The 25,146-nt window shown below is 44.9% G+C and overlaps 1 protein-coding gene across 1 annotated transcript in view; it reads left to right on the forward strand.

Annotated features, from left to right (window-relative positions):
• Positions 1–334: 334 nt before the first annotated feature.
• The window catches only part of HOOK2 (hook microtubule tethering protein 2), a 29,458-nt gene continuing 4,646 nt past the window's right edge, over positions 335–25,146 (forward strand). The window contains exons 1-20 of the mRNA XM_072990300.2: positions 335–465; positions 5,222–5,307; positions 5,731–5,803; positions 7,908–7,958; positions 8,740–8,872; positions 9,363–9,430; positions 9,678–9,740; positions 9,913–9,993; positions 12,646–12,803; positions 12,935–13,075; positions 14,588–14,789; positions 16,238–16,348; positions 17,489–17,576; positions 18,905–18,974; positions 20,033–20,170; positions 21,631–21,718; positions 23,611–23,645; positions 23,910–23,992; positions 24,715–24,818; positions 25,029–25,136. Of these exons, the coding sequence (XP_072846401.1) occupies positions 418–465; positions 5,222–5,307; positions 5,731–5,803; positions 7,908–7,958; positions 8,740–8,872; positions 9,363–9,430; positions 9,678–9,740; positions 9,913–9,993; positions 12,646–12,803; positions 12,935–13,075; positions 14,588–14,789; positions 16,238–16,348; positions 17,489–17,576; positions 18,905–18,974; positions 20,033–20,170; positions 21,631–21,718; positions 23,611–23,645; positions 23,910–23,992; positions 24,715–24,818; positions 25,029–25,136 (1,929 nt within the window). The 5' untranslated portion in view covers positions 335–417. The remainder of the gene's footprint in view (positions 466–5,221; positions 5,308–5,730; positions 5,804–7,907; positions 7,959–8,739; positions 8,873–9,362; positions 9,431–9,677; positions 9,741–9,912; positions 9,994–12,645; positions 12,804–12,934; positions 13,076–14,587; positions 14,790–16,237; positions 16,349–17,488; positions 17,577–18,904; positions 18,975–20,032; positions 20,171–21,630; positions 21,719–23,610; positions 23,646–23,909; positions 23,993–24,714; positions 24,819–25,028; positions 25,137–25,146) is intronic.

Below are 25,146 nucleotides of genomic sequence, written 5' to 3' on the forward strand. Positions count from 1 at the left end.
ATATGTCCGGAAAAGGAGAAAGACGTGCTCCTCTGAGCATACACAGAGTGTACCTGAATTGAGTGACCCACACCCGGGTTAAAAAGCAGAACGGCTAACATACGTACCTTCCTGTTTGGCTACACTTAATCTTTTTCAAAAATTAAGGCCGCCTTGCAGCGCCAACCTATGAGCGGGACCCCCCACCCAACCCCGCCCCGGCGCAAACCTAAGCCAGCGGCATCTCCTCCTCCTCCTCCTCCCCCCCCCCCCGCCTCCCGTGTCTCGTCCTAGAGCGTCCGCGTACGGGCTCCTTCCTCCGCCCAGGTGACGGAAGGGCCGCTCTAGGCCGCCAAGGGGGCGTGGCGCGAGGGGAGCGCGGCGGCGGCGGCGGCGGCGGCGGCGGCGGCGTTTTGCCTTTAGCGGTGCCGCGCAGTCATGAGCTACCCGGGCCCGAGCGAGCGGTGCCGGGCGCTTCTCACCTGGGTAAGCCAGCTGCCCCCCCCCCCTCCACGGGACGCGCGGGGGCCGGCCTTTCGCCAGGGCGGCTCGAGCGGGGCGTTGCAGTCGCTGCCCGCCGTCCTCCTCCCCCTCACCCACCCCCATTTTCCCGTCTCCCGCTTCCTTCCCAAGGGCTTCCAACAGGTGCCGCGTCCGTCCCGCTTCTCTCGGCGCCCAGCCTCCCCCGCCGCCGCTCCCCTCGTTCGCCTAAGTATTCCTCCCACTCCCTTTGGATTGCATTCCCCCAGGAGGAGGAGGAGGAAAGGGGGGGGGCACAACGAGAGCAACACACACACACACACACACACACACACACACACACACACACACACACACACACACACACACACACACACACACACACACACACACACACACACACACACACACCCGCGCGAGTTTATCGGCGGGGGGGGGGACTTTGCGGCCGCCTTCTTTCGGGGACTGTGTCTTCACGGACGTGTCTTGCGCCGAGAAGAGCCGGCCAGCCTCCTAGAAGCAGAAAACCTGTCCCTTCTTAGGGCCTCTCGGATGGGGACGGGGGGGGGATCTGAACGACCCACGCTTTCTCTCTCTCTCTCCTTCCCAGCCCCGGTGATATTGTATTAGAATAACAGGTTCCCCCCCCCCTTTTTTTTTCCAAATGACAGGAGCGGCCTCTCCGCCTGCCCCGGGGAGCGGCCACGCACCCCACAGCGCGGGGGAAGGCAGTGCCGTGGCGGATCTGCTCCTCCCGGGGAGACCCTGATCCGTCGCAGGAGGGGGGGGGCGCTGCCTTCCTCCTCGGCGCCCAAAAGCCTCCGAAAAGGCCTCTCGGTCCTACCTGTCGCCTGTTTTATTTATTTATTTTGCCGGCTCTGCTTTGGCACATCGTGACTCGGCAATAATCAGCCCCTCGTGGGAGGGAGGATCTCTGTTGACTTTTCCCCCCCCACACACACACCTTCAACATGCGCTGTCTTTGAAGCGGGGACGACCCCGACATTAGCTGCCTCTGAATATCGTGGAAGGGCAACAAATTAAAAACTCGTTATGTTGTCCTTCGAGTTGCGACAAGGTGGGGAAGAGCTATCTGTGGAATCGGTTTGCCTCAGATACCACAGTACCTTGGTTGGGCGCATGTAGTATTCGTGCAGTTATTATGTTTATTTCATGTTCGTGCTCTCTCTTTCCCATAAAGAGACTCTAGGAGATAGGTCACAGCCATTATGGGATGGGGGCATTTGGTCTTTTGTCTCAAGCCCCAAAATGTCTAGGATTAGACCTTCTGTCATGTACATGTCATTAGAGGCTTCCCATTGTGTGCTGTGGTATACAGTATAGTTCAATGTAATTTCCTCCTAAAAGGTATTTAGCTTCCCCATTTCTCACAATGAATCTTGATCCACCTGTTTTCGTATGCTCAACACAAAACCAATAGTCTGTTGAAAGGACATAGCAAAATAATATGTCTCTGGCTTTTAAAGTGGACAATGTGGCAATTTAGTCTGGTTTACTGAAAAATATACGGTGGTGAAAGATGCAGTTCAGCAAGACTGGGTTATTGTTTTAAAACTTGGGATTGTAAAAAACACAGGCACTGTTGCTGAGTCAGGTTAAAGATACCAAAGGTTACATGATTAGGATAACATTTCATTGAGTAGCCAACAGTTAGTCTTGGATCATTTTGGATCTACTAGAATAAGGAAAAAAAACCCTCTCTTTTGGGTTTTTTTTTTTTTGTTTTTTTGTGTTCTTTTTTTTTGCTTTTTATTTATGCTTCAAAGTTATTGTCATAAATTCCAAACAGTGATAATTAAAATAAAAATACTTTAATACAAAGATTTGGCAGGATTTTGATCTATATCAAAAGTCAGTAACAATATTGTGGCAAATATTTCCAAACTTCTTTTTCACTAGTAAAATAAATTGTGAATTAGTGTATTTATTTTAAATTAAAAGCCAGTGTTCTCCTATACTATTTTTACTCTGTAGAGCAGAGTTGGGAAATGTGTGGTCCTCCAGATTTTATTAGATCACCACTCTCATTGTTCCTAATTGTATGGTGGCTAGGGCTGATGGGAGTTGCCTTGCCAGGTGGGCCACGGGTAGCCACTCTTCCTATCCCTTCCCATTTACCCCACCTGAGGCAGGGCTTGAAAGGGACACAGTGAAGCTGAAAAAAAAACAGAATTATTTTCTTTTGAACTTTGTTCATCATGTGAAGTAATCAGGGTTTTTTTTTATGTCAGAGGGCATTGTGTTGGTTATCTGTACATGAATATCCCTGTAATATAAAGCAAAAAAGCAACTCAAGTAAGTTTCTACAACTCAGATAAGTTTGTCTTTAGGTATGACAGGTGCTTTGAGTAGAATTGTTTAAGATTTTTATCTGTTCACTAATTTGATCAGAAGCTTTAATGAAAAGGCTAAAGGTGTTTCCTTTGGCAAATATGTACAGTATACCCCTGTGCTTGGGCAGAAGAAACTTCTGTACTGTGATAGTGAGGAGTAAGTTAATTTGGCCTTTCTGTTCTGGTCAGAAAATTCAACACGTTGCTGAAAAAATGTTGTTGGCTTCTAGAGTTCTTCTTCTTGACAGAATTAAAACCAGTGGGAATATTATTTAAAGCAGCACTTATGCTAGGAGCACATTTTCTTTTAAGTGTCATGTTCATATATAATTTTACATATCAGTTTTCCTAGTGGAAAACAGAACCAAACTAAACTGAGAAAACACCCTTGCTCAGCTTTTTTTAAAAAAGGGAGTCAATCATGATTGCCTGCTAACCTTTCCACCAAGAACAAGCAGAGGTAGATGATACTTGTTCTGCTGCCAATGTCCTTCTTTTGTCCCTCCCTCTAGCCCACCATGCATTCTTTGTGAAAGATGCCAAGTATTTCTATGCTCATCCATGGGTGGAAAATACTGTACTGGAGTTCTTTATTGCTGCATTCAGCATGCAACAGCTGTGTTGCAAGGAATGGGAAGCTTTACTTCTCACCACAGTTATAAGAAAAGTGATGCTGTAGCTGCCAGACATGTCTCTTCTGCAGGCCAATATTAAAAATACAAGACTCATCTGCCATATTGAATAGGATTTGTTTTCAACAGCCTGTATCTAGGCTTGTAAATGCTATTGAAAGCTCCTCAGTAACCAGAAATGATCTCTTCTGTATGGGGACTTGGACATTCAGGAGAATATCTGTCACTACAAGGTGTCTGATGTTTCTGCAAGGCTCAGAATAAAATAGTTGTAACCAGGTGAGTTCCTCTAGTGAGAGCCAAGCCTTTGTCAGTCTTATGTGAGAAGGCAGCAGGGGACAGCCAAGTGAGTTTGGAAGGGAAGGCAGCCATCCAAGTGCTGTGCCATTATTAGCCAGATTAACTTAGTCTTCTAGACAGCTCACTTTGGGATGCTTCTGGCAAGATCTGTTAAGGCTGCCCCTCTGGAGAGAGCCTTCCACTCTTAGAGATGTGCTGAGATCAGATGCTGAACGATGAGATCATGAGAAGTCTTCTGTTTGTGTTTCTTCTACTGAACCTCAGTGAAAGGTCCAGCGCTTAGTCTCTTAAATACAGATGGAAATCTGTTGAGTGGAGAACAAGTTCAGGGGACTGAAGGAGTAAGCAAATAACTGTGTCCTAAAATATAAGGACAATCTAAAGGAATGTTTTCCAAATTTGGATCCCCAGCTGATTTTGGAATACTGTGTCCATCATCCCTGAACACTGAATGATCATGCTGATGGGAATTATGGGAGTTGTAGTTCAACAGTCTCCAGAGACCCAGCATTACCAACTACTGCTTTCATTTCAGCAAACAAAATACTGTAACTTGTTCATCAAATACCATGTAATTTGAAAGACTGTGTCATTAATCACTAATAAATAAGAATTAATTCAGGCAAAGGGTTTTCTACTTTCCCTCTTTGCATTATGAGCAATGAAGCCTAGGAAATTAAGGAGTAGAGATTTAACAATCAAAAGGAATCAAGATCCTTTTGATACCCAGTAGAATTTGATGGATCAAAGACATTAGAATTTGTTGCCAAGGTGAGCTGGCCCAATTCTATAACCGGAAAGCCCCAAACTGTGAATTAGTCTAGAAAATTAGGAAAGTGTGCTTTTCTGCTTCCACCTTTTTTGTTTTATTATGAAAAACAAAATGTTTTGTTTGAGTGCAGTATTTGGAGGCGATTGCTGCAGTTAGGAGAAAACAAACGGGGGATTGTAGCTATATTGTGAGAAAGGTATAAGACCTGTAGTTGCTTTCAAAGCCTCTTCATCTCTGGGGAAGTGATTTCTGCACCATTACAATTGAATAGGCTTTAGCTGTGAGCGTGACAGCTGCGTTGCCTCTGCTTAGTGATTCACTGTGCGTATGAGTGCCATCCAAGGCATGTGGGAGTACTCGTGTTTTGCTCATCATGTGTGGGTGTATGAAAGGCAGATTTCTTTGTTCACAGATTTCAAAGTTCTATTGACTGTCCTGAGGAGTTGATAGAGATCATAGATGCTAAAAACTAATACTATCAGTAACTTCTAATTCTACATAGGATTGCCGCTTCAGACTGGCAGAGCTACGAATTTCTGTATAACTGAGTTCTCGTTCTTGTGCATAGAGTTGTCCAGAAAAAAAGAAAGCTATGTAGGCCTTGTCATATGTTTCTCTTTCAGGAAGGTCTCCCTTTTCCCAGATGGAGGAATTCTCTCTTTCTGTGTAAGCTGCCGCTTTCTAACTTGATTTGTTTCTTCTAGATGCAGACATTCCATGTTCCGTCTCCATGTGGCAAAGCAGAAGATTTGGCCAGTGGAGTTACCATTGCTCAGGTGCTGCATAAGATGTGAGTGTCATTGGACTCTAGCTGGAGATGGCAGTATTGTGAGGGTTTCCCTTGAAGCTGATTGTGAGACAATGTGACAGAAGATCCCCTATCTACTCCCTATATTTCTCTACTCTTTGCCTGATTAGCAATTTTAATGTATGATGTGAGTGCCTAGATATGTTTTTCTTGCCTAGCAGTTGGTTTGTAGCTGTATAGGTAACAGCCTGGCCAAAGAGGCAGCTCTTTGGCATGTTGGGATTATGTAGCAGAGATCTTGATTTGTGAAACAAGAACAGGTGGGTAGGCAAGCAAGACACTGGATGCCATGTCACCTGGAATTTCTTTGGGAGAGCCTGCAGCTGCTGAGCACTTGCAGTCTGCTGTGCAGAGTTCATTTCTTTCCGCAGCCAGAGATGACACTGTGAGGATTTTCCTTTTCAGAGACCCTTCTTGGTTCACTGAAACGTGGCTGCTGCGGATTAAAGATGATACTGGTGACAACTGGAGGCTGAAGGTATGAGGTCCCATGGGCCAACACGTTTAACAATCCTGGATACTGTGATACACCCCTAAAGTGTTGAGACCCTGAGCTATCAGTATCTAGACAGCTGTGTCGCGATGCTTACTTGGGACAAATGTCTACAAACATGTCTGTAGAATACTCTTCTGTGTTCAGTGGAATAAGCCCTTTTAGAACCTTCTGGGAATTTGACTCAAAATATACGTGAGGGGAAGTATCCATTTTGCCTTCTTTATTGTGCTGGAGAACAGTTGCACTTTGGTGAGCAAACTGGATGAAAATCAGCATTTTTAACCAAAACACAGGAAGCCAAGCATACGCTGGGGTGAAATCTTTTAAGAGTGGGTTGTGGAGTATTCTTGTAAGGTGCCTGTGGGAAGCCGTCAGGATGAACTAGAGCTTTCCCAAAAAGTAAGGAGTTTCTTGAAACATTAGAATATTGTAATTAAATGACCGATAGTGAAACTGTCCAGGTTTAAAAAAAAAGAAGAGAGGAGGTAGAAAATGAGTTGGTGGCATGGCTATATAGTGTCGTTTTGGCTTCAGGGGAAATGAAAAGAAAGAGCATGCAATGGGACAAAGACTAGGAAGAAAGATAGATGCAAAAAGATGAGTAGAAGAGGGATTATTGCCTGTTCTTTTTGGATCAGAAGGCAAGAGAAGGGAGGGATAATCAGCTGTATGAGTGGACACCAGTCATGAGCTTTCAAGCTCAAGCAGCAGTAAGAATTCAAGTGAAAGGAATTAAAGGTCTGCCATGCATTGATGGACATGAAAATGCTGGTGTTATGAGGGAGTTACAGCTTTGGCTGAATAAGACAGTTGAGTTAAAAACGACTGGTCCTAGAAGAGCCATTCATTGCTCTGCACGAAGAAAATGGTATGATTTCCGCGGAACAAGAGGGCAGTGTGCTGAGTTGGTGAGGCTGTGAAACTTCCTGTATAGCATCTTTTAGCGTGGAAGGCTGTCAGTCCCCAGTTCAGTAGTTGTGTAAGTGGGACTTGGTTATAGTGGGTTAGTATTTTCCCTGCATAATACATCAGGCTATTGCCTTGTCAATACCAACAGATAGTTTTCAGAAGGGAGCATCTGGCTGATGTGCTGGAGTCACTGAAGGCTCATTTTCATTTTCCAAGAAAAATAGTACCAGAAATAGATTGAGCCAAAAAAATTCTCTCAAGAGATATATAAAATGATGGTGGAATAATTGATGTAGAGCTTCTCTCGGGAGAGAGGCCAACCAAGTGGGAGGGAGGGAGAGAGGATGGACGGATGTTGCTATTGTAGTAGATAGGATGTCCTTGGCCTGTGTTAACTGGCTTCTGTTTTGCTCAATCAGAAGGGGGGGGATGAAATTTTTGGATGTTGAAAAAAATGGTTTTTATTCATTTTAAAAATGCCCTGTGCATTTCAGCCTAGTAGCCTTCTTCAGTGGTTAAGAAAAGAAAAGAAGAAAGAGGGCAATGTATTCTTAAAAATTGTAAGACATTTTACTAATCATATTGAATTTATGCATGAAGTTATCATAATTATATCTTGTCGTGCTCTGGTCCATGGGGTCACGAAGAGTCGGACACGACTAAACGACTGAACAAACAAACAAAACAGCGATCTCTTACAATCTCTTTTCAAGCTTCATTAAGCAGCTGATGACATGCAAAATGTAATGGGTGCTCAACATTTTTAAAGTCAATAACAATCCTGAGACTTGGTCTTTCCTTGTGATTAGCTTTTCAGTGAATATTTCCAGTTTCTTTTGGTTTTTGACTTCTGTTTTAAAACTTTGGATCACTCCTGTGATTTGAGGGATGAATTTAAAAGCAAGGCATCTTTTTCAAATATTGGAAATCTAGCCTTCTGGAGCTTCCTTACTTCTAGAGCTTCCTTACACCCACCAAAGCAGCTTGGAAGCCTGTTGCGTGACTGGCTCTTCTTCCTCCATCCCAGCATCACCATAAATGTTAGACTCAAACTTAGGTACTGCATGATCCATTGTAAGTGGGAACATAGTTGGACTTAAGGGTTGGGGCTGATCTGTAATACATGGACAAACCTATCTCTGTACCTGTCCTTTCCCTCCCTCCATTTTGCCTCCAGGTGAGCAACCTGAAGAAAGTCCTGCAGAGTGTAGTTGAATATTCCCAGGATGTGAGTATTTTTCTTGGTCTGGGTTTGCCAACATGGAGAGAAGGGGATGTCTGCATTTCTGGTCAGGGCACAAGCCCCCTGTGAAAGTTAAGGGACTGTGATTAGGCAGCAAAGGAATGCTAACAGGGAAAGTATGGAATCCACATCTGGGTGCATGGCAACCAGCACTGAAACTCAGGGGGCCATGGTTCTAGGTCAGCATTCCTTGCTTCCTATGTGTAATTTTGCTAAAACAGCTATACTCCAAATATGCTGGGTGGTTTGTTAGTTTATTAAAGCTGTGCTTTCCCCACTTCTAATGGAAGGTTGGTATCATATAGCAGAAGGAATGGTAGGTAGAGGCTGAGTTCCCTGTGTGGTGATCTTGGAGCAATCACTTGGCCTGTCCTTTTTTCACTGGATGAATGTAAGAATGCAATTAAGAAGTAGGATCATGTGTGACGCCTGAGCAATCTCGAGGAAGGGGTGGGTGGATTAGAAATGTAATAATACTAATAGGAGATGCTGCCTAACAGAGAAAGCATTTGGGCATCCTGCAGTTTTCTAAAGCTGCTGCATGTGGTAACATGAAGGCAGATTCTGCTTATCACTGCTGGTGATTGTTTTCAAGCCCAGCTAAAGATTTTTAAAACAACATTACAGCTGCCCTGCAAACTGACAGTCCTTTCTCTTCTGCCTGGTGTGGAACTCGCTACCCACAGTGGCCGTGAGCTCGGAGAACGGCAAGGACCTTGGGAAATTCTCTGACTACAGGCGGCTGTCTCATCTTCTTATCCCTCAGGTCCTGGGCCACCAGGTCCCAGAGCAGCTGCTGCCCGATGTAGCCCAGGTTGGAGAGCTGGCTGACACACTGGAGCTGAGCAAGTTACTTCAGCTGGTGCTAGGCTGTGCCATCAGTTGTGAGAGGAAGCAAGGTATTCAAGATAGAAGAAAAAGTGGAGCTGTTTGCCATACGTGCTTCAGATACATGGGAATTAGGCACTGTTATGTAGAAGCCCCATTAGTTGAGGTCCTGGTTTGTCCTGCTGATAGAAACTAGTTAGCATTGCCCTTTGCTAGATCCTCTTACCTGAGCTGACCTGATTTCATCCCTAGGGTCACATGTTCTCCTACACCTCTCTCCGTTTGTCCCTTCTTTTCTTCACTCCTGTTTCTCATTGATGCGTCACTCGTTTGAAGCTTCTTCAGGCAAACAAGGTGTTTCTGTGGGAGAGCAGCTGACATTTGGGCCCCTTCCCCCGCCCGCCCCCCCCAGCTGTCCTTCTGACCATTGGCCTCAGTCCTGGAAGCTGAGCCCTCAGCTCACATAGCTGCATGTTTCTCGTGAAAGGGGGAAACATGAAGAATTGGATAGAGGAGCCAGCTAATTAAATATGACACTTACCCAGTCTCTTTGGTTTCCAGATCACATCCAACAGATCATGACCCTCGAAGAGTCTGTGCAGCACGTTGTAATGACAGCCATACAGGAGGTGAGTTTGACCATTCATAAAGCAATTAGAGGGCAGAGCTGGTTGCTTGGCTGGCACCGATGACCATCTTCCTCTCTTGTGTTATTTGAAAGGAATACCCCACCCCTCCCCCAAAATTCCCTGCCAATCGTGGCACTCCCTAGATGAAAGCTCTGGAAAGCATGCTCATTAACTGGCACCTTCTGCTGCTGGCAGAGTTCTGTGAGTGCGTAACCTGAGGTGAAACCTTCCCTATCTTGTGTTGCAGTTGTTGACCAAAGATTCATCAGACACACTGAGCTCAGAGACGTATGGGAACTTTGACAGCCAGGTATCCAGCATCAAGTAGAGCGGTTCGAGATGGGTGGTATGAACCAAAATGGGGGAAATGGAAGAAACCTCTGCTGAGCCATAGCTTTGCTTTGGGATAGAAAGGAGGTGGGGTGATTTTTTCCATTGACTCTGCCCCTCAAACCCATGCCTGGGCTCTTATTTTCTTGCAGTCCCGGAAGTACTATTTCCTCAGCGATGACCTAGAGGAGACAGATGACATGCGCCAGCGCTGCCATGACCTTGAGCAACAGGTGGGTTCCTGATCTGAGCCCAGAGGCTCAGATTTGGGAACTAGTCTGGTTTTCTGTGGCCTCTGAAGGCTCTTTTTCCTGGACTTCAGGTGACGGCTGCTGGGAATCTTGGCCAAAAAAAGAAGTTGAGCAACTTCAGGAAAGCCTTTCTGCCCTTGGTGGTGGCTGCACTTTCTGGGCATGACTTTTGCTGTTGGTTGGAAAAATATGTATCTGGGGTTGCATTTCCACAGATGTCCTGCCGGGCCATTTCCAGACCAGTTTCTTGGCAAAGCTCAGTGTCTGTACTGTCTGGGGGATTCTGGGAACAATGATCAAAAACACTAATTTTTTTCAAACACCGTTCCTTAGTTCACATTGCCCTCCTGCCCTGTATTGTTCAACTGCACCCATGACGAGTCTCCAGGGCCTTGGAGAACATTCATCGTCCAGGCACTTAAATATTTTATCCTCTGTGTGACAAGCAAACTAAGCCTCAGACAATCCTCCTAAGCTGCCAAAGGCACAGGGTTCAGGTGTTTGTGGGGTTGGTTTTTTTGAATGGTGTGGGCTTGCTGGGCAGCATGGGACCAGCTGGGTTTGGCTGCAGTATGGTGTGCAAGAACCTGCCCCCTCCTCCTAATGCACAGTTGTTCTCCTCCAGCCTAATGTTTTTAGGTGCTCTGGATGGGGAACAAGGCTAGCTTGGTGATTTGGGGGTGTCCTTGCTCCTTTCTGGCCAATATCATATTACTAGTTCTATCTAGAGAAGACCCATTCACTCAGTTAAGGATAGATGTGTTTACTTTTCAGCAATTGATTCAGTGGATCTACTCTTGCTGAGACTAATAACAGGATACTGGCCTTAACCCTGGGTTTTCCTCTATGAACCTCCTTTCATTTTATCCATACTGGGAACAAGACCAGTGTCGTACAGACTGGTGGAACTGAAATACATACAGCTTAACTGTAAAGGCTTTGGGATAATGTAGCAGAAAGAGACAGTGGGTGGTAAGGAATCTATAAAGGGATAGATCAATCTCTCTCCCTTAAACCCCTCCCCCCTTTACTTCTCCAAGGTGGTAAAGTGCCCCTGGGGATGCAGCCCCCTTCAAAAAGGTGAGTGTTCCTCCCTCTTCCCTCCGTCTCTTTCTCTTGCCTCTGATAACAAAGCTGCTCACCCAGAGACCAAGCCTGTGCGTGGTGGAGCCAGCCTAACTTCTTTGCATGAGCATGTCCCATGCTGACAATTTAACAGCTGCTTGAATGTGTCAGGGGGGTTGCCTGTACCCAAAAAAGAAGCAGGCGCGTATCTAGCCTCTTAGGAGAGCCGAGGGTACAGTTAGACAGGGAAATACCTTACATTTGGACCACTTGTAGCACAGTTTTGTGCAAGTTATTTCCAAGCAATCACATGATGTAGAGGCAGTAGCGCTCGAGCCTGACACTAATCTCTGCTGAAGCTGGTCCTTTTTGGTCCAACAGCAGGGCTCCTCTTTTTGAGGGCTGGGCTTGAGAGATTCCTGGACAGGCAGATCTCTCTTTAACGGAGATTGCTCGTGGCACAGTGACCCTTTCTGCTGTGATCAGATGTGGTCCTTTCTCTCTGTTTGATCGCACCCTGAGTCTGATTCTTGACTTGTATCACTTTGAGTATGCAGAGGCTTACTAAGATCTCAGCTGCATATTCACAGGTATTGAATCATTTAGGGCTTGGGTGACATATTCCAAGACAGGCAGAGGTTGTGGCCTCTTCAACTTGTTTGTTAATACATGCCATCAAGTAAACTGAAACATATGGCAACCCTCTGAATAAATGACTTCCAAAATGTCTTGTTCTCAACAGCCCTGCTTAGCTCTTGTAAACTTAAGACTGTGGCTTCCTTTATGGAGTCTATCCATCTCATATTTAATCTTTCTCTTTTCCTGCTGCCTTCAGCTTTTCCCAGCATCATTGTATTTTCTAGGGACTCTTCTCTTAATGAGCCCAAAGTAAGACAGCCACAATTCAGTCATTTTTGCTTTACAGAAAAATTTCAGGCTTTCTCTTGCTGACCCTTTGATGGGACAGTCTAAAATGAAACTCTTCAGCTGGAGAGATTTCTGTAGCAACCTTAGGGCCCTTTCAACAGGCATGTACCCCTGTGTAATAAGGGTAATGAATCAATGGATGCATGAGTAGTTCCAAAAAGACTGGTCTCAATAGCTGCTGTATATGGGGTTGGAGGTCAGCCATGGGCACAGCATTGCACATAGATGATGATGCCTGTTCATCCTACCCTGTGACCACCTGCATGGTTTCTTGATTCATAAAACCCGGGAGATAATCCTGCCAGAGCAGCTGGAAGAAGCCATTTGCAGTTTTGTGTAAGAGCCGGCTAGAAGGTGGGAAGCCAGGCCCCTGCTCATTCTGCTTTTCAAGTAAGATAAGAGCGATCAACAGGCGAGACAAGGAGTTCTGCCTTTTCTGCCTCCTTCCTGTTTGACTTCCATTCCACTTCAAGGATGAACTTAAGTTGCACTGGTTGTTGAGCTCTCAGAGGACCTGGTAGAGCGCTCATTGTACTTAGGTGCCCTGCGGTGAACTGTGCGACACCCCCAGTGCTAGACATTTGTGGCCCTGCTGCCTCTGAGAGGGCCTGACTCTTCTTTTCCTCACCTGCCCCTTTCCAGATCTCCATCCTGGTGGAAGAAAAGAATACATTGGCTCTGGAAAACAAGACCCTCCGGGAGCAGAAAAATGCTCTGGAGTCAGATGCAGCCGGGCTCACTGGCAAGAAGTTACTTCTCCTGCAGACTCAGATAGAGCAATTGCAAGAGGAGAACTTCCGGTAGGGCAAAGCACCGTAGAGTGGTGGAGGGGAGGGGAGGGCATAGGCCTTTGGGGGCTAAATGGAAAAGGCGGTGAGGCCACTGATGAGTTAAGAGGAGAGATCTAGCTAACAAAATGTCTTCTGGGCAGATTGGAAAATGGCAGGGATGACTTCCGGGCACGTTGTGAAGAACTGGAGAAGGAAGTGCAAGAGTTGCAGCACCGCAATGAAGAGCTGACCTCCTTGGCGGAGGAGGCACAAGCGCTGAAAGACGAGATGGATGTCCTGCGGTAAGAATGGGTCCCAATAGCCTTCCTATAATGCTGCAAAGTAACCTGTTCCTTTGTGTTCCTGGGTAGCTTAGGAAAGGGCCTGTGGACTTGTTGCATTTGTGCATCTCAGGCTAAAGATGTGCTGTGTTACTGATTCTTCCTCCTGCTGCAGACCATTGGGGCCTCTTTCTCCCCTGGTGATCTCTGAGCGTCTCATACCAGAAGACTTTGGGGCAAACCATCAGTTCTGGCATACACCATCTCCTGAGTTTAACTTAGTGCCCTCTGCCCACCGTGTGTAGAGTAGAAGAATCCAAAACTGTTGCTGGTGGTGTTAGAACACAGTCATGGGTGAGACTGGAGGCCTTACTTGAGAAAATAGCTTGAGGCTGGTGACTGGTTCAAGTGATCACACTGCATGAACCAACGCAAATGCATTCAATTGGGGGGAGGGGAAGTGAAAGTCCCAACAGCAGTGGAAAAAGTACAGATGGGGGGGAACTCTGGCCTGCTTTGCATTGACTTGTATGTCATGTCATTAACAGAAAATAATATGAATCTCATCATCCTAGTTCTGGAGCATTTCTTGTATTATTTGCCAGTGTAGTTGCCCCCATACTTTCGTCTCACGCTCAACATCCCCCTACCATGGTCATATTTCATACAGTGGCCAAGCCTTGGGTGGGTGAAACTCAGGCTTTTATGCTGTATTGCACCCCCCCTCTTTTTTTAAGACTGGAGCCATGAAGTCCACTAACCAAATTTAGGGTGAAAAATAATGGTCCAGGCAGATCAACAGGTGCTGAACAGTAAGGAACAAGGCTGCCTCTACGCACATGCTTAATTCAGGAACCTGTGAACCAAGTTCGTTAGCTATCACACAGAAACCCATTGCTGTTTTTCCCCTGGTGTTCTGCTTTCAGCAACCTCATCTGTGGGACTGAGGAGGGAAACCTCTTAAGTGCTCCCATTAGACAACTCGAAACGCAAAACCCTTCCTGGTCTACTGCAATTTGTCCAGAACTGTATTAGTAGGTCCTGATTTACCTTTTGTCCTCCCATGAGCTAGATGTTCCCCTTCACTTCTACACATAAAAGTAAAATGTATATTTCTGTCATTCAGTGTTGGCCTGTAAGGTAAAACAAATCTCTAGTAGGAAGAGCAGCCAAGGAATATGGCCGCTTGTTGGCTTCTGTTCTCCAGGTTGGTCAGTTCCCTGACGGTGACTTATAGGCCAAAATACATGACTAGCTGGGAACGGACCAGATATTTGCAGTTTGAGAACTGGAAGACAGAGCATTTGGATTAAGAAAAACAAAGTATTTGTTTCTTATCCACTACTGTTTCAGTCTTTTGTTCATCCTGACCTTGCTGTAGCAAGTCCTGTTATTTTGCGCAGAAGCTTCCTACAGCTGATAGAAATAACTGGATTAAAAAGTGGAGCCATTGGAAGGTGAGATTGCCAACTGATCTGACATCAAAAAGTTTCAACATTTGTGGGTTCTTTGGTTGTTCTTCTTTTGCTGCAGCCACTCATCGGACAGGGTTGGGCGGCTGGAGGCCATGGTGGACTCTTACAAGAAGAAGTTGGAAGATCTGGGTGACCTGCGACGGCAGGTCCGGCTGCTTGAGGAGCGGAACACCGTCTACATGCAGCGCACGTGTGAGCTGGAGGAGGAATTGCGACGAGCCAATGCTGTGCGGGCACAATTGGAAGCACACAAGAGACAGGTGAGGTGGGGGATTATGGCTTTGCCTGGCTGGGTAAATGGAAGCCTTCCATGCGGTCAGGTCAGGATACGGAGAAGGGGAGAGGCAAAATGGTGCTTCAATTTCATGAGGAGAGAAGGCTTGGCCACGAACAAAGTTAGCACTGAAAATGCCAGCCGTTTATGAGGATAAAATCCAGCAGTTTCACTCCTATGTCATTCAGCTTCAGAAAAAAAATATGATTTTGAACCAAGCCAGATTGCAAACATGGATGAGGTGCCTCTCAATTTTGACGTGCCTTCCAAAAGAACTGTTGATGTGAAAGGAATCAAAACAGTAGCAATCAAAACAAGTGGTCATGAAAAGACACACTATACTGCTGTGCTTTCATGCTGTGCAGATGGTACTAAACTGCCTCCTGTGCTTATTTTTAAGAGGAAAACTTATCCTAAAAGAGACCATACCATGTGGCATTATTGTGCAAATTCACAAGAAGGGATGGATGAATGAAGACATCATGGCCATTTGATTTGCAAAGGTTTGGTCAAGAAGACTTGGGGGGCTCTTAAAGAAGCCAGCTCTACTTGTCTCTGATCAGTTCCAAGCACATTTAACAAAAAAGACAAAAAGAGTTGCATTGGATTTGCGAACACATCTAGCAGTTATTCCTGGTGGACTTACAGGTCAGCTGCAGCCACTAGATGTTTCAATCAACAAGCCATTTAAAGTCCTAATGAGAGAAGAATGGAATAGATGATTCAAAAAGCAGGTGGTAACTTGACACCGACAGGAAGAGTGAAAAAACAACAACCATTACTGAGTTTAGCAATTGGCTTCTAAATTCATGGTATGGCATCAAAAAAGAGGTGATTGTGAAGTCCTTCAAGAAATGTGGAATCAGCGATGCCATGGACAGAACTGAGGATGATCTCATATATACTGTATGGTGACTCAGAAGACAGCAGTGATGTTTGAAACTACTAATAGTGATGAAGAAGAATGCAGTGGTGCAAATAGAGGGTGAATGAAGTGATTTGCTCAGCTGAGGGTGATGCATATTATAGTATTGGCTTGTAAATGTTGCCTAATTACTAAATAAAAATGTGTTCCTTTCTAATGTTTAAAATACTGATTTCTGAATTTTTGGGTTAGAAAATTGGGGTGTGTGTGTCTTATATCGAAAAAAATACGGTAATCAGGCTACATGTTGTTCTCTCCCCCCGCCCCCAGTGAGCTGGGTATTCATTTTACTGACCTCAGAAGGAGGAAAGGTTGAGTCTGCCTCAAGTCAGCTATCTGAGCCTGTTGGGATCAAATTCAGGTCATGAACAGAGTCTTGACTGCAGTACTGCAGTTTAACCATTTGTTATTATATGGTCACAGACCCGAGTGCAGTTTAACCACGTCACCATGACCAGGGAGAGCCAGTCATTTAAAAGTTTCCCAGCAAATCCCATTCTTCCTTCCAGGTGCAGGAGCTCCACACCAAGCATGCAGATGAGGCCTTGAAGGCAGAGAAGTGGCAATTTGAGTTCAAGAACCTTAATGAGAAGTTTGAAGCACTGATAAAAGAAAAGGAGGTAATGTGGGTCTTTTTGCTTAAGGTAGTCTTTGCTTTTGGCTTCATCTAGTCCCAAGAACACAGAAACCTAGAGGCAGTAGGCATCGAGGCCTCTAGATTCTGCTGGTTGTTTAGGGCACTGGTTCTTAACCTTGGGTTACTCAGGTTTTTTGGACTGCAACTCCTAGAAGCCTTCACCAGCTGTGCTGGCTGGGGTTTCTGGGAGCTGCAGTTCAAAAACACCTGAGTAACCCAAGGTTAAGAACCACTGGTTTAGGGCAACAAAGTACAGCAAATAGTTGATGATCTAAGCCAAGTATGAGAGCGTTTGGCTTATGGCTATTGGACTTCCCAGTCCAGCCCACAAGCTTCTTCTGCTCTTCTCTCTAATCACTTATTAGAGATAAGCGTGTATTTAAAATCTAGGAAGCTGTTTTGTGGAACTGGCTTCTGCTTTGCAGTGAGGAAAACTGCTGCACTTTGTAGGCACGTGTGGAATTGAGCTGCTCTCTATCTGTAAGGTAGATACAGTGGTGCCTCGCTTAATGATTGCCTCGCTTAATGAGGAAATTGCTGTACGATTAGGTTTTTGCGATCGCTTTTGCAATCACAAAACGGTTTAAATGGGGTTTTTTCATTTAACGATGATCGGTTCCCTGCTTCGCTTTACGACGATCAGCAAACAGCTGATCATCGGGTTTCAAAATGGCCGTCAGCTGAAGAAAATGGCCCCCTCCTGTTTTCTAGGATGGATTCCTCGCTTTACAGGCACCAAAAATGGCCACCGTATGGAGGATCTTCACTGGACGAGCAGGTATTCAGCCCATTGAATGCATTGAACAGTTTTCAATGCGTTTCAATGGGGTTTTTTATTTTGCTTGACAATGTTTTCGCTCTACAGTGATTTCGCTGGAATGAATTAACATCGTCAAGCGAGGCACCACTGTAAATGCCCAAACTGATAAGAAAAGGACTTGCCCTCCAGCTTTGCCTAGGTTTTCTGCCATATCTGTAGCTGGATCCACCCATGGACTATGTCCCACCCCACCCCCAATGACTTCTCTCAAATATGAATTTGGCTTGACAGGTTCCTCCAATTCCTTAAGTATTCTCTGTCCTCCCCACCCACTCCCCAGTTGATGCCTGAATTTGTTCACAGAGGCTGATGGAAGAGCGGGACGCCCTCCGGGAAGCTAATGAAGAGCTGAGATGTGCTCAGGTGCAGCAAACATTCCTTAACCAAGCAGGTAGGCTGCAGCCAATCTACCCACATCTGTCCTGGAGAAGTCCTTGATGGATTGATTGGAGAGCAGAGCACAAGTCCATGTTGAGAGTCCCACATTGCAGTGAATGACTTGCTTTTGTTAAAATCCAGTCAGCTTCCACTTTGTCACTAGAGCAGGCTCGCAGGGAGGGAGATGGGAATCAAGCCCTTCTTGTTCATGGGGGTACTCATAATATGGGATGCCTTGTCCCATTGTGTCCAATCAATCTCTTTTCTGAACATGTGCACACCATGCTAAGAGCCTGTCATTTAGCTGTACATTTTACCAGGCTGTTGCTGCTTGATTGGGTTTAAGCTGGATTTTTTTTAGGGTGAGAGTTGTACAGCTTGTTTTGCTTTTCTGTTGAACTTACTGTAGGGTGGTTAGCTGCCCTGAAGGTCCCATTTGGTATGACAGGGTTCAATATACAATAGATGAGAACAGGAGGAGTCCTGACAACCATCATCTGTTACCAGCAGTAGAAGAGCTGAAAGGGGAATCTTTTAGAGTTTTGAGAATTCTAGCCTTACTGTGATGAAATCTCCCAAAAGATTTTGCCTGGAGGTCTTTTTACCTGACACATGTTTTGGACTGCAACATCTGTAACCCCTTATCATTCAGCAGACTTGTTGTTTAATCGTGTCCGACTCTTCGTGACCCCATGGACCAGAGCACTCCAGGCCCTCCTATCTTCCACTGCCTCCCAGAGTTGGGTCAAATTCATGTTGGTAGCTTCAATGACACTGTCCAACCATCTCGTCCTCTGTCGTCCCCTTCTCCTTTGGTCTTCACACTTTATTAACATCAGGGTCTTTTCCAGGGAGTCTTCTCATGAGAACAGATTAGCTGGGGCTTGCGGGAATTGAAGTTCAGAGCTATCTGGAGGGCCAGAGATCCCATCCCCCCACCCATATCCCAGACCTATGGGTTGCCTGCATATACGTATATGCTCTTTCTCACCCTCTGTAAATTACTAAACTGTGCCTGAACTAGTTCGTTGAGAAGCCTTTCTGCTATTGTTGACCATTGCCTAATGTCTTCCTCTTGACATGACAGGTGGCACTGATATTAATCACATCCTGCTTGATTGCTTGGTCACACTGCAGCATTCATATTGTTTCAGCTTATGCTAGACAAGCTGCCCAGATGTGGCTGAGTCAAGTGTCATGGGAAGCTTTAGTTGTCCCATTTTAGAAGCTCTGTATTAAATGGGGACACTGCACTCCCTCCCCCCAAGCTCCATAACACCTGCACCACTGAACCAGGAGGCAGAATAAATGTAACCTGTTCTCTCCCCCTTCCCTGTGTAGATGCCATGCTAGAAGAAATTCCTTCTCCTGTGGATAACCTGGCAGCTGAAATCATGCCGACAGAACTCAAGTAACTTTTAGTTCTTTGGGGATTTTTTAAAATTGGAAACGGGAGGGCAAAAGCTTGAGGGACCAAGCCTGGATCAGGGGCTTACTGTTTTTCATGGTTATACTTGGCTTGTCCTTTCCATTAGGGGCTTAATTTAGGGTGGCCAGGAAATCCAGGCTTGGGAGGACTGCAAAGTGAAATGCCCCATCCCTTGTGGTGTCTTAAATGCAGAGAAAAGGGATGCAGGTAACGCTGTCAGCCACTTTTCTGCCTTATCTGCACATATTTTATGTTTATTCCTGCATTTTAAAACTTATTCAGCAATCAAATATTGTTTTCAGCATTTATTTGTATTGAAAACTTTATTTCATTTCCTTCATTGGTTTAATTGATTAAGGAAGTTTTTATTCCAGCTAAGAGTTAATTGGCATTCTAAACTCTGGATATACTTTAGGACCTCCTTAATGAATTGAGCCAGTTAAATTAATATAAAAATATATAACTTTAGATAAAAAATAGATACTGAGAACAGTATTTTACTAATGAAAAAGTTCAAATGAGCAGGAATAAACATAAAATATCTGCAGATAAGCAGAGACTATGGCTGTGCCACCAGTTTTTGCCAGTGGATCACACTGCATTTTTTTCCAACGTCATTTTGTCTTGTTTTGTTTTTAATTGGGGGGCTGTTGAGAGGCTACAAAGATTGGCTGCATGTGGCTTGCAGGTTGTGTAAGGACAACCCCAACTTAAGTGAATGTTCCTCACAGATACTGTAGTTCGTACAGTTGGGGAAGGTGCGTTCCAGACCACTGTAAAGAATTCTTGAGATCATCTGTCCCCGAAGGCATTACTCTTTTTTTCCCCACAGGAGTATTCTTTGTGGAAGTGGCTGCATTCAAGGGTATCCTATCTAGGTGCTAGTGTTCCTTTTAAGCTCAGATCATGGGGCAAAGGAAGAATTGAGCGTGAGCAGGAGCGATGTGCCTTTTTTTTTCTTATATAGCCGTAGCTTTGACTCTTGTGCCTTCTCATTTTCCTTGGTCTGGCCAGCTTCACATACTGTTTCTTGTGCCCAGGGAGACCATTGTGCGGCTGCAGCATGAGAACAAGATGCTGTGTGCACAGGAGCTGTCATACCGGCAACAGCAGACTGAGTTGCAGGGGCTGCTGGAAGAATCTAATCGCACCAAGAACCAGCTGGAAGCACAGCAAAGGTATTCCATGCACCTGGAGAACTTGCTCTCACATCCACTGGATGTGAAGACTCAGCTAAGAAGGCTTTGTATTTCTTCTCCAGTCCAAGAAAAAGAGAAGAACTGGCACAGTTTCTTAGCTAGATTTTGGTCGAATATTACCATAAACTACTAAATGCAGCCCTTCTTGTATAGAATATTTGCAGCCTGTTTAAAGTAAGTAGGCATGTCAGTTGTTTGCCCATAAAGTGAAGCCATGTTTATCTATGCAAGTTGGGGGTGGCTAACCTTATGTGGTCTTTGCCTGGTGAATATTCATTATTGATTTTCCACCTAGCATAAGTGTTTCTGATTAGTGAGGGATGAGCTGCCCTCTGTTCACACAGACTGCTTCTCAGATGTGAGTCAAAGCATTTCATGTGGGTTTTTTTAAAAAGGGAGTTGCTTGGATAATTTCTGAGATGTGTTATCTTCAAGGCCTCAGCCAGTTGCAAAAGAGAGAGAAGGAAAGTGACACAGAGAGAGAGAGAGAGAGTTTCTATTTGAGTTGTGGTGGGTTATAAGGTTTCATGCTCCTGAACTGCAAAGGATCTCTTCTTAGCTCTGGAGATGCCATTTGTAGCCCAATCTTTATAGGTGCTGACAATATCCACCTGTTTGGGCTTTTTTGTTGTTGCAAACTCACCTGAGTTGCTAATGTGGAGAGCTTTTTGAGGTGACAACAGGTTTTCCAATGGCTGCATAATGGTGTCCAAGGCACCCAGGACTCAGGGACACTTGGAAATCCCTTCTATCCCTGGTTGCAGCTGTTTCGTATGGCCAGGAGAAGCCTTGATAGGCAGAAAGCCCCTGGCTCGACTCAGCAATCATGTTTTAGACTTGGGCCAGAGTGGGCACTCTGAGAAATGTCTTGTGGCTTAGATTTTTACAGCTGTTTAGATGAGTATTCTGACTTCATGAAGATTGTATCAGATCACAAATACAGCACGTTTCTAATTTTAACAAGTTCCTCCTCCTTTGACGTATTGAATAATGATGGATAATAATAATGCTAATAATGTTTGTTGAAAGATTCACTGCATATGTCAAAACTTGCTTTTTCATTTCCATATCAGCAATTTTGCCTTTTCCCCTGCACCTTATTATCTGTGAACATTAGGGGGGGAGAGGATGGCGAGCAGGGTTGTGCTGCTCTCCCGTGTACTTAAACAAGTGTGGCATGTCTGGGAACTGGAAGACTGATTTCCAGTGCACTCCTATACGTGTCCACTCTGAAGGGAGGCCCTGTGAGTTGAATGGATGCTGACTTTCTGGGAGTAAGACCCACCGAATGACATGTAGCAGATGTCTAAGTAGCTACATATGGGATTGAACTGTTACTATTAGTATCTTCTACTAGTGCCTTATTACTTGGGTGGACAGAGCTGTTGTTAGTTGTAGCTAACTCTTCCCTGGGCAATATGTTTGTTGTCTGTGTCTAGGCTGAGCCAGCAAGAGATCTCTGAGCTCAAGGCACAAGTGGAGGAGCTCCAGCGCGCCCTCCAGGAGCAAGGAAGCAAAGCGGAAGATGTGAGTCCCCGTCCGGGAGGGTTTATGTTGGGCTTCTGGAGAAGCATCCACCTCTGGGAAAACCTCTACAGAGGCAGATAATGCTTCTGCTCAGCCACCGTGCAGATCTCCATGCAAGATGGCAGTAATGAAGATTGCCAGGCATGCATCTGCCAGACACACACGGGGAACTTTAAAAAAAAAATCTTTATGTCTTTGTTGTGTTGTTGCACCTGAGTATGTTCTGATTTTTATGTATGTGATGGGACACTTGGGTAGCTTAGGACTCAGAGAAACAAATAAGGAAAGGGAGCTAAGCTACAAAAAGTGGTCATAAAATGGGGCTGAGATTCTTTAAGTAGATAGAATTAACATGATACATGGTACATGCAAGGCTGCCCCATAGTAGACAAAGGAGTACTGTTTCTATGGAGGCATTGTTTCTCAGGGGATTGTGTGTGCGTAGTGTGGCTTAGACTCCCAGTAAGATCCTTCTGTTTCCTCCCCAGTGACTTTTGCTGAAACTCACCACAGTCTCTCCTAACTTTTGACCCCACTCCCACTTTGCTAATAGTCCTCTCTTTCTCCCCTTTGACTTGCTGGCTGTCCTGCTCAGGCCATTGTAAGTACTCTCATGCTCTGTGTCGCTTCCGCCATCGACCCTGCTCTGCTGCCAAGTTACCCTTGTTTCTCTCCCATCACTCTAGTGTCTCAGCGTATCAAAAGCAAAGCGTGTTTCTTTATATACTGCCCCATAGTGCTTAAAATATCAGGGAGAAGAGGCCACTCTGGATTCACAAACCAAGAGCTGCTTAGAGGTCTCACTGTTGTGAAGGTTCAGATGGACACAGGCGCTGTTTTCACAAGTCTGAAGCAAAGCAGAGCATCATGGATGCTGTTTTGGGTTGTTAAATGTTGTTCCCATTGCATGCTGGTGTTCTGAAAAGCTAGTGGCATCGGCCAATTCTTTTTGGTACTTCTTATAATATATGTGCTATATAAATTCCAAAATTGCTTTTTGGTACTTCTTATAACATATGTGCTATATAAATTCCAAAATTGCTCCAAAGAGATGCAGCAGCTGTTGTTTTACCATTCTTGAAACAAAGTGCAGCCTGTGGGACAACAGAACACGAGGGATAAGGAATGTGCACTAATTGTGCATCTCATATACTAGCCCATTGGTTCCCCAACCTTGCATCCCCAGATGTTGTTGGACTAAAATTCCCAGAAGCCTTCTTACCACTAGCTGAGCTGGCTAGGATTCCTGGGAGTTGCAGTTCAAGAACAGCTGGGTTATCTAAAGTTGGGAACCACTCTACTAACCACTCTAGAAATAGTTGCAGTTTAGCAGCTTCCCAAGGAAGGGTATTACCACATACTGGTTGCTGAAAAGAGTACTCCATAACTGCCTGCATTTTGAGAGCCCTTATGCTAGAGACGAGGGAATGTGAGGCTGAGGCTGAAACACTGCAAAGGGCCACAGGGCCTAATGAACCAAAAAGGGCTTTGGTCTGATCCAGTAGGTCTCTTCTTATGTCCTCTGAACTCACTGTGATGAACCTGAATGGAAATCCTCAATTCTCGGTGTCGTGAACACCAGTCAACACAAAATCTTCAAGACCTGTGAATGTGTACCTGACTAGCATAACCAGAGGGCAGATTTTAAAGCCTTTAAATACAGGTGGTAGTGAAACTACTGTATGCAAGTTCTGATGTTTATTGCTGTTCATAATGATTATGCCACTCGTTCAGTGGCCAAACATTTTAGAGCAGGTTGTTATTTGCTACTTCCGCTACTGGATTAGCAAGCAACACAAGCTGCACAACAGCACAACAATTATTTATGCCCAATGTAGTGGCTATTTGAGTCATTACATCCTAAACAGTCTTTTTTTTCTTTTTCGCCCCAGTCCTCTCTGCTGCAAAAGAAGCTGGAGGAACATCTGTAAGTAGTTCTATTCAGTCTCTGGGTCAGGGGTGGAAAGAGGGTTCTGTGAATTTAAAACTCAAGAACTCTGCCCTCTTACATTGAACAGATGTGCCTCTGCACCTATTGAACATGTCCTTTTTTTGAGGGGGGGGGAGGCATATTTTGTTGAGTATACAATGTTTCCAAGTGAGACCTTCGGTCCCATATCATTTGGGTCTAAGGGCCTTATTCTTCAAGCTAGTTGTGCCTAATTCTCATTTTCTCCTGTTCCTTGGGCAGAGAGAAATTGCATGAAGCTCATGCGGAGCTTCAAAAGAAGAAGGAATGCCTTGATGAACTGGAACCCAAAGTGGACATTAGCAGTAAGTGGTTGCATAGTAGATCCATTCCTTGATACTCTCATCTATATCGTCTAGTCCTTCCTGGTTATTGAGAAGATGGAAAAGGATGAGTGTTGTGGGATCCAGAAATGCCATCTGTTCTTCTAAGCCATCCACAAATAGTGCTTTTTTAAAGCGGCAGGAAAAGAGGGATGCAACTCCTAGCTATTTCCCTGTCTTTTTTTATGTTCATTCCAACACCTTTCTACTGATTTAGTGCCAAAATATTGTTTGCGACTTTCATTTTTGTTTGAACATGTTCTTTATCCTAAATTATCTTATAATTGAATAAGGAAGTATACCCTCAGAGTATTTACCTCAATTTCCACCTGCCAGTTAATCCAGGAAGTCCATTGTTCGAGTGAAGATTTATTAATCAATTAAACAAAAATGGAAACTGTAAACAACATTTTACCATTAAATCGGTTGAAACAAATTGGAATAAATGAGGCGTGTCATTAATTTAAAATGGCTGTTTGTGTTGCCTTTTGTTTTGGTAGCTTTTTTTCGGTAGGGTCATTTCTGGACAAATTGAAATTTGGCCCTCAGCCTGACTGAGATCTGTACTTTGAAATAATCTCGTATCAGACTATTGAAGACTGGTCTGTCCTAGGGTAGTTGCATTCTTAAAGTGACTGTGCTTTCCTTACAACCATCCAAATTTGGAGTTTGTGCAACACTGATTTCCCAGCTTTTTTCAACAGCTGCCAAGAAGATCGATGAACTAGAGCAGTCCCTGAAGAAGAAGGATGAAGACATGAGAGCCATGGAGGAACGATACAAACGCTATATGGACAAGGCCTGTACAGTACGTGGAATTTTTGTACCACTTTGTATCAGAGGGTGCAGGTCCAAACCTGATGGCCTCTGGAGATGTAAAGTCTTGCAGAACAGTTACATTCCCATGTAGCCAGTGTGGCTCAGTGAGGAATGCTCCTTCTGGGCCTGTTTAATGGTTTAAATGTCGGCACCCTGGCAAAGCCTGGCTATTACGGATGTTGTGTCCATTCTTTCCCAGGTCATCAAGAAACTAGACCCCAAGCAGCAGCCTCATGTAGTACCTCTGGAGATCCAGGCTTTGAAAAATCAACTGCAGGAAAAAGATAAGAAAATAAGCCACCTGGAGGTGAGTTTCT

Source organism: Pogona vitticeps, chromosome 2, assembly GCF_051106095.1.
Source record: "Pogona vitticeps strain Pit_001003342236 chromosome 2, PviZW2.1, whole genome shotgun sequence".
NCBI classification, from domain to species: domain Eukaryota; kingdom Metazoa; phylum Chordata; class Lepidosauria; order Squamata; family Agamidae; genus Pogona; species Pogona vitticeps.